Raw genomic sequence first — 7,760 nt, forward strand, 5'->3', positions numbered from 1 at the left:
AAACTACAAATCATCTTTCTCCTCATACATAACTTATGAAATTATCATAAGTTATTTAAATGTTATAGTTAGTATTGAACACGTGTTATTTTGACATTAGATTAGTGATCATAATTTTGGTTCTAACTCTTAATAATGATAATAAGATGCAGCTATCCTATATAAATATATCTATTATACAGACATAGCATTAATTGGCTAAAAATGAACTAATTACGATTTTTTATTTTTAATTATGATAGAAGCAACTTGTTATAAAAAATAATGCTCAATTTCCTAAAACTCGATGTTCACACCATTTACATTTATAAATAGAAAGAGATTTATTATATCTTATTATTAGATCTATCATCTTTGTTTTATTTAGGAATAGGAGCATCACATGGTTTTGTGTATAAATAGTTGAGATCAGAGTTTGGGTTCCTCACAACTAACTCACTACTCTCAAATATCAAGCATTGGTGAGAGATTGTTTGCAGTAACAATGAGTTCAATAGTGGAAAGGAAGAAGTTGATTAAGGGGAAGGTGGTGTTGGTACAGAAGAGTGTGGCTCAAACCATTAACACTCCACAGGGTCTTCTCACTGTTGGTGCCAAGATAGTTAACAACATACCCACTCTTGATATCACTAAGTCTGTGTCTTTCAAGTTGATTAGTAGTACCGAGTCGGAGAATCGTTAGTCTTCTCTCTTTCTCATTCTCATCTTTTTCTTTTCAGTTCAATCTTTCAGAAATAGTTACGTACGTTTATTTGATAACTTGAAATCAAATGATACTTTGTCGTTATTTCTTGATTTTGATTTGTTTGCATTTTTGCAGCAACGACTTTGGCTGGAAAAGTTGGAAAGGATACCTATTTGGAGAATAATGTTTCTGTGGTACGAACTGTGCAAGAGATCAAAGAGGAATTTGATATTTATTTTGAATGGGATCGTAATGAGATGGGAAGTCCAGGAGCATTTTATGTGACTAACCAAATGGATGAGGAGTTCTTCCTTGTGAGTTTGACTCTTGAATATCCAAGTCAACACGACAACCATACCAATATTTACTTTGACTGTAACTCCTGGGTTCACAACCGTAGTTGTTACAAAACGGATCGCATATTCTTCGCCAACGTTGTAAGTGAAATCATGATCATTGTTGTTTCCATTCTTACTTTAGTTGAGAATTTTATACATATGCTTAGGAAAAAATACGTATTGCAGCCATATCTTCCTGGTACGACACCAGTGCAATTACAAACGTACAGAGAAGCAGAGTTGAGTAACTTAAGGGGAGATGGAACTGGACTGCGTCAGAAATGGGATAGGATTTATGATTATGATGTCTACAATGATCTAGGCTTTCTTGCCAGCGATGCACCAACAGATCACCCAGTCCTTGGTGGCCTCAATTATCCCTACCCTCGTAGGGTTAGGACTGGGAGACAACTCATCCAGAATAACAAAAATGGTGAGTTTGAATTACATGGTCTAAAGAAATAAGAGTTTGAATTCTTGTCTTGATGATGCTTATAATAAAATTATGTGCTTACAGGTGAATATTACGAGGTACCAGCTGACACTTATTATGTTCCAAGAGATGAAAATTTCAGTGATCAGAAGATTCTGGAATTCGCGCAATTATCAAAGACAGCTTTAGGTGGAAGTCTGGGACCTTTGGTCCTATCTATGTATTTAAATACAACATCAAATGAATTTAATGGCATCGAAGAAGTGCTGAAAATGTATGAAGGTGGAGTTAATCTGCCTATATCCATCACTGGAAACACTCCTCCAAGTGCCCTTAACTTCCCAACTCCTGATGTAATCAAAGGTAGTAACTATTCTTCACTACGATGCATATATATAACTATACTTTCCAAACCTTACACTCTTTGTGAATTTTATTTTCTCTGTTATGATTTCGTATAGAGAGCAAGTTTGCATGGATGACTGATGAAGAATTTGCAAGAGAGATGATTGCCGGTGTAAACCCTAATGTAATCCGGCTTCTTAAAGTAAGTGCAAATATTAATTTTACTGATGTTCAATTCTTCTATTGTCATGGCCTTTCTTTCTGATTGCTGGACATCTTTATTAATGGCAGAATAAGGAAGAGCTTGTATTGCCATGGACATCCACTTGCAAGTGTGAACGCATTACAGTAACAGAAGAAGACTTGGAGATTAACATGGATGGGATCAAAGTAGATGAGGTGATAATAATATACGCCAAGTAAATAGAAAACAATATATGATATAATAGAAATACAGAGTAGTTCAATATATCTTGTTTAAATTCTTCCTTAAATTTGTGGAACAGGCAATCAAGAATAGGAAATTGTTCGTATTGGATTACTACGAAACATTCATGGCATATCTGGCGAAGATAAACGACCTTCCTTCAATAAAAGCTTACGCCACCAGGACATTCTTGATCTTAAAAGAAGACGGCACATTGAAACCACTTGCTATTGAATTAAGCAAGCCATATATATGTCCATGTGGTCTTCAGTTTGTCGAGACCACAGTGGTGCTGCCTGCAGACAAAGGTGTTGAAAGTACAATTTGGCAATTGGCCAAAGCTCATGTTAATGTAAATGACACAGGCTATCATGAGCTCATAAGTCACTGGTATATAACAACTTAGAAACATACATATGCAAACATGTTTGTTTATGTTGTACGAGATTTAACGTTGTAACTCTCCTGGTGTCTGTCTGTCACAGGTTACACACTCATGCAGTGACCGAGCCATTTGCCATATCAACACACAGGAATCTCAGCGTACTTCACCCGATTTACAAACTCCTTTATCCTCACTTCCGTGACACCTTCAACATAAACTCACTTGCCAGGAAGTCCCTGATCAGTGCAGGTGGCATTATAGAACAAACATTTTTGCCTGGACCATATTCTATGGAGATGACTGCCGCTGTATACAAGAATTGGGTTTTCGCTGACCAAGGATTACCCAAGGATCTCATCAAAAGGTAAATTAACATTTTTTAATTAAATTAGAAACAACAATTAATGAATGTGTCCAAAAAATAATAATTTGTTTTGATTGATGATTCAGAGGATTGGCGGTGAAGGACGTGAGTGCAGCTCATGGGCTGAGGCTTGCGATAGAGGACTATCCTTATGCTGTTGATGGACTAGAAATATGGAATGCTATTAAGCTATGGGTACAAGACTACGTGGATCTGTATTATTCAGACGATGGGGCAGTTGAAGACGATTGGGAATTGCAAACATGGTGGACGGAAGCTGTGGAGAAGGGTCACGGTGACTTAAGAGCACCATGGCCTCAACTTCATAGTTCTCAAGATCTGGTTGAGATTTGCACTACCATCATATGGGTTGCTTCAGCTCTTCATGCCGCTGTTAATTTTGGACAGTATTCTTATGGAGGTTACATCGTTAACCGTCCCACACAAAGCCGGAGATGGATCCCAAAAGCAGGAACTGAAGAGTATGAAGAGGCGAAGAACAATCCTCAAGAGGCTTTTCTGAAAACAATCACTGCAAAGTACGAAACCATTATTGATATTTCAGTGATGGAGCTACTATCAACCCATTCTTCGGACGAGGTTTATCTTGGACAGAGGGACAGTCTCATTTGGACTGCTGATAAAGAAGCAAACGCTTTGTTCAAAAGATTTACAGATGACTTGGCAAGAATTGAGAAAGACATCTCTGATAGGAACAACAACAAAGAACTTAAAAATCGTACTGGACCGGTCCAATTGCCCTATACTGTTCTTCTTCCTACCAGTGAACCGGGTCTGACTTTCAGAGGAATCCCTAACAGTATCTCTATCTAAACCCTCGCAGAGGAAGTCGCTTACTTTTCTGTTCTCATTTCACCTTTCAATAAAAGCCGCATGTTATATACGTGCATGCCGCCTCGTCACTCTCTGTGTGTGTTCTTGTTGAACTCACTCGCATTCTCTTTCATGTTGCTTCTGTAACCTAATAAAGTTATCCCCGGCGGGAACATTTGTCATTTCAGTCTATTATTCAAGAATTATTATCATCAATGAATATTATGTTTTTTCCTTTCTTCTTTCTCTTTTAACTGTTTCAAGATTGTTCTTAATCTCTATTACCACGAAGTTTTTAAGAGGGAAGGTGGTTCATGCTCAAACCCCATTTTCGTCTTCCTTTGCATGCTTTAAACGTAGTAGGAATCCTCACATTCTTCTCACGTATCATTCATATACGATTGTCATTTCCACGTTGGAAATACACTCTACATTCGTGACTTAGGGATTGATATTTTTAAATTCATATCAAAAATCACTTAGAAAGTGATATTTAAAATTATAAAAAAAATTGTTTTCTTATTTTTTCGTGCACAAAAGCTAAGTAAGTGACAACAACAAATATAATTTCAAATAATATATCATATCAAAAAAATTATTTAATTTTAGATTAATATTATTTCAATTAATTTTTAATCTAGTAGTTGAGATAAATAAATTTTGTCATAATCAACAAAACAACACCAGAATCTTTAATAATATTAACTCATTTGAATTCTTAAGGTGTTGAACTAAAGTTTTTTCTATCAATCTATTTCATTTTATTTTATATTAAAACTATTTCAATTAATTTTATGTAAAACCCTCTTTTTCTGTCCTAATTTTTAAAGGGTTGTCCCTAATTTAATGGGCCTAAGGCTGGCCCATAGGGTGTCCAAGACCCCTAAGGCAGCCAAACCTCTCTCACTTCTGTCATTCTTGCAAAAACAGTACTCTCACACTCTCCTTCTCCACTAGCCCCAATCTTGGTCAAGTAGCTCAACCCCATTTCTTGTTCCATTTAAGTTATTCTCCGGCTCATACTTCTCCTCTCTAGGCATATTTTCGTATTTTCCAGTTAGGGTTTTGTAGTAAACTCATTTTAAAATCTGTTGCGCTATCTTTTCATAAATCTGTTTCGTGAGCTGTCGAGCTCGGCTATTGGGTATCGAAGTCCTTGCTAGCTTATTTCCAAGTAAGGGAAGCTAGGTTTATGTATTTAAAGTTATTTTGCCGATTTTTGGACTGTTTGTATGGCTGTGATTCTTGAATGAGGCTATTGGTCGAATAAAAATGTATGGTGTGCGAGTATGTTTGATTGATGTAGCGCTACTCTTTTTCTGCATTGCACACTTTTCGTAAAATGAGGATTCCTACTGTGTTAACCGTTGGATCGAGCTAAAATTTTAGCAGCCGATTCTTAACACAAAATTCTTGACTTTGACCGGTCGGATCTTTAATCGGAGATCCGTAGTGAGAGCAGTTTTTATCTATCACAAGGTCACTGAAGTTTGGTTGTTGACAACACTGCACACTTTTCGTAAAATGAACGTTACTACTTCGTTAACCGTTGGATCGAGCTGATATTTTAACAGTTGATTCTTAACACATAGTTTTTGACTTTGACTGGTACGATCTTGAATAGGAGCTCTGTAGTGAGAGTAGTTTTTATCGCAAGATCACTGTAGTTTAGTTGTTGACAACATTGACCTTGTTGCTTGTTTGGTTTACAACTTTCTTTATAGATATTCAATTAAGTTTGTTCTTGTCTCATTTGGTTCTTGATTCAATCATATTTAATTTGAATAGAAATACAAAAAATTTCTAAGCTTTACACAAGTTGCAGTTTTATTTCTAGAATCCCTAAATCGTTTGCATAATGTGATGTTAAGTTGAATTGCTATGTTGAAGCATGAGATGAGTGAATTGTTCGAAAAATGATTACTCAAAATAATACTAATAATAATATAAATATGAAATAATATAATAATAATTATTAAATCAATAATAATACTAAGACAATATATAAAACAATGAATTTTAATCAAAGATCAACAATTATAATAACAATAATAAATAAAATATAAAAGGTAAGGAGTAGAAATATCCTTGGGTTGAGGCACGCATAACGCTATCCTTAGAGAGAAAACGCCCCTACTGCACAGGGCTAAACAAATACACAATCATACACAATTATATGTGTTTCAAATCATAGCGTTTCTCTCCCAAGATACAACAACCCGTCAGATCGATCGAGTGCAGCGAAGGATCTCCGAACCTTATGAACACCAATGTCTTAAAGATAATATAAAGAAGAAAAGAATAACACTTCTAAAAATACTCTAGTGTTTGTTGTCTCTGTTCTTGTGTCTTTCCCCATGCACTTATGTGGTATTTATAGGTAAAAAAAGGAGACAAAGAAGTAAATAGTAATAAGAATATAGCTGTTAGCCATTAAAAACATTAACCCATAAATTAAAGGTTTATAAAACATGAGTAACAGTAGAATTTTTATTTTAATTATTTTACTTTTTAAATTATATTAAAATATTTCTAACATGAATATGCATGAGTAAGAGGGTGTATGAGTTGTGAATGATGAGCTTGGATAAATCTTGGCATGTGATTTCAATGAAATGGTTGGTATCAAAATGGCATGGTATTAGTATGAGGTGAAATTCTATATTCATGGATTGGGAATGATGAGTTGGAATGGATTGAACATCGAATATGAATGAAGATTTGGTTATAAAGGTTGGCATGAGAGTTATGTGCATGATAAATCTTTCTTGATTGATTGAGTATGATTGGTCTGTGTCAGTGCGTAATTCCTTGGAATCTCTAGGTGAGATTTCAGGGTCGTGCTTTCGTGGTCGGGATGTAATTCCATGGCCCCTATTAGTGGATGTCCATGGTGGTGCCCCGTCTATATAACTTGGTAAGGATTCAAGGTAAGGATTGCATCCTGACACTCTAAGGAGTCAGTTCGTCTCACTTAGAGCGGACTGACTCCTGTGGTGAGAGTAGCAGGAGACCTGAAACTCATTAAGGGCTAACCTTGTGTGTGGGGGAGTTGAGTCATTGTAACACATAGCTCGGGGGTGAGCAGAGGTATCCACCACAAGTCAGCGTTGATGTATATTGGACTGTGAAAGTATACCTGATTGCATGATGAAATTTTTTTTGACTCTAGCTTAGCCTTTGCTTGTTTGATTACTTGTATGTTGTTCTTCTACTTTTGCGATGATCATCAATTTATTGATGAGCAGATACGAGAGGAAATCATGGTCAACAGGGAAGAGATGAATCCGCTGCATAGTCTTCCTGGGCTAGACTTCTTGTGCTGATTGGGCTTTTCTTTTAGGACAATGGCCTATGTATTGTCTGGCCTTTGGGCTTCTTTTTTTGAAAACTTTGTCGTTATTTCTCTATGTTTTATTTTGACATCGTGGTATGCCTTGATTACTGTACGGGGTTGTGATAGTATTCTAGGACTGCTTAACTGAGGGGTAAAATAGGAAAGGAAAAGTTTGAAAGTGCAGAGAAAAAAAAAAGTAGGATGCAAGAAAATTTTCCTTAAAAGTTATGGAAATATCAAGTTATCAACTATTTGTTCAGTACAGGGGTGGCAAAGGACCGTTAGTCTATTTTGACTCGGACTACATAACTCTTCAAATTTGTGGGTTACATGCAGATTAGTATATTCTTGACTCTTTTTATTTTATTTTTTATTTTTTTAAATTAAAAATAGATTAATTAATTAAATTTTTTATATTGTATTTTTTAAAGATATAAATATATAATACTATTATAATTTAAATCATAAATGTTTAAAAATTAAGTTTCAAATATTAATTATAATAAAATAATATAACATGTAAATATAATAATTATTTTAATTTATTTAATTAAAAATATTAATTGATCAATTAAAATTTTAAAAATATTTATATAATTAAATTTATTTTAA

The 7,760-nt window shown here is 34.9% G+C and overlaps 1 protein-coding gene across 1 annotated transcript; it reads left to right on the forward strand.

The window, feature by feature from the left end:
• Positions 1–419: 419 nt before the first annotated feature.
• On the forward strand, positions 420–4,031 carry LOC114166739 (seed linoleate 9S-lipoxygenase-like). The gene is made up of 9 exons (XM_028051528.1): positions 420–677; positions 821–1,122; positions 1,210–1,456; positions 1,541–1,819; positions 1,918–2,003; positions 2,093–2,200; positions 2,308–2,618; positions 2,714–2,977; positions 3,064–4,031. The coding sequence occupies exons 1-9, from the start codon at positions 485–487 to the stop codon at positions 3,809–3,811; spliced, it is 2,538 nt and encodes an 845-aa protein (XP_027907329.1). The 5' UTR covers positions 420–484; the 3' UTR covers positions 3,812–4,031.
• The last annotated feature ends 3,729 nt before the right edge of the window (positions 4,032–7,760 follow it).

The sequence above is a fragment of the Vigna unguiculata genome, chromosome 10 (assembly GCF_004118075.2).
Source record: "Vigna unguiculata cultivar IT97K-499-35 chromosome 10, ASM411807v1, whole genome shotgun sequence".
In the NCBI taxonomy this organism is placed as follows: Eukaryota; Viridiplantae; Streptophyta; class Magnoliopsida; order Fabales; family Fabaceae; genus Vigna; species Vigna unguiculata.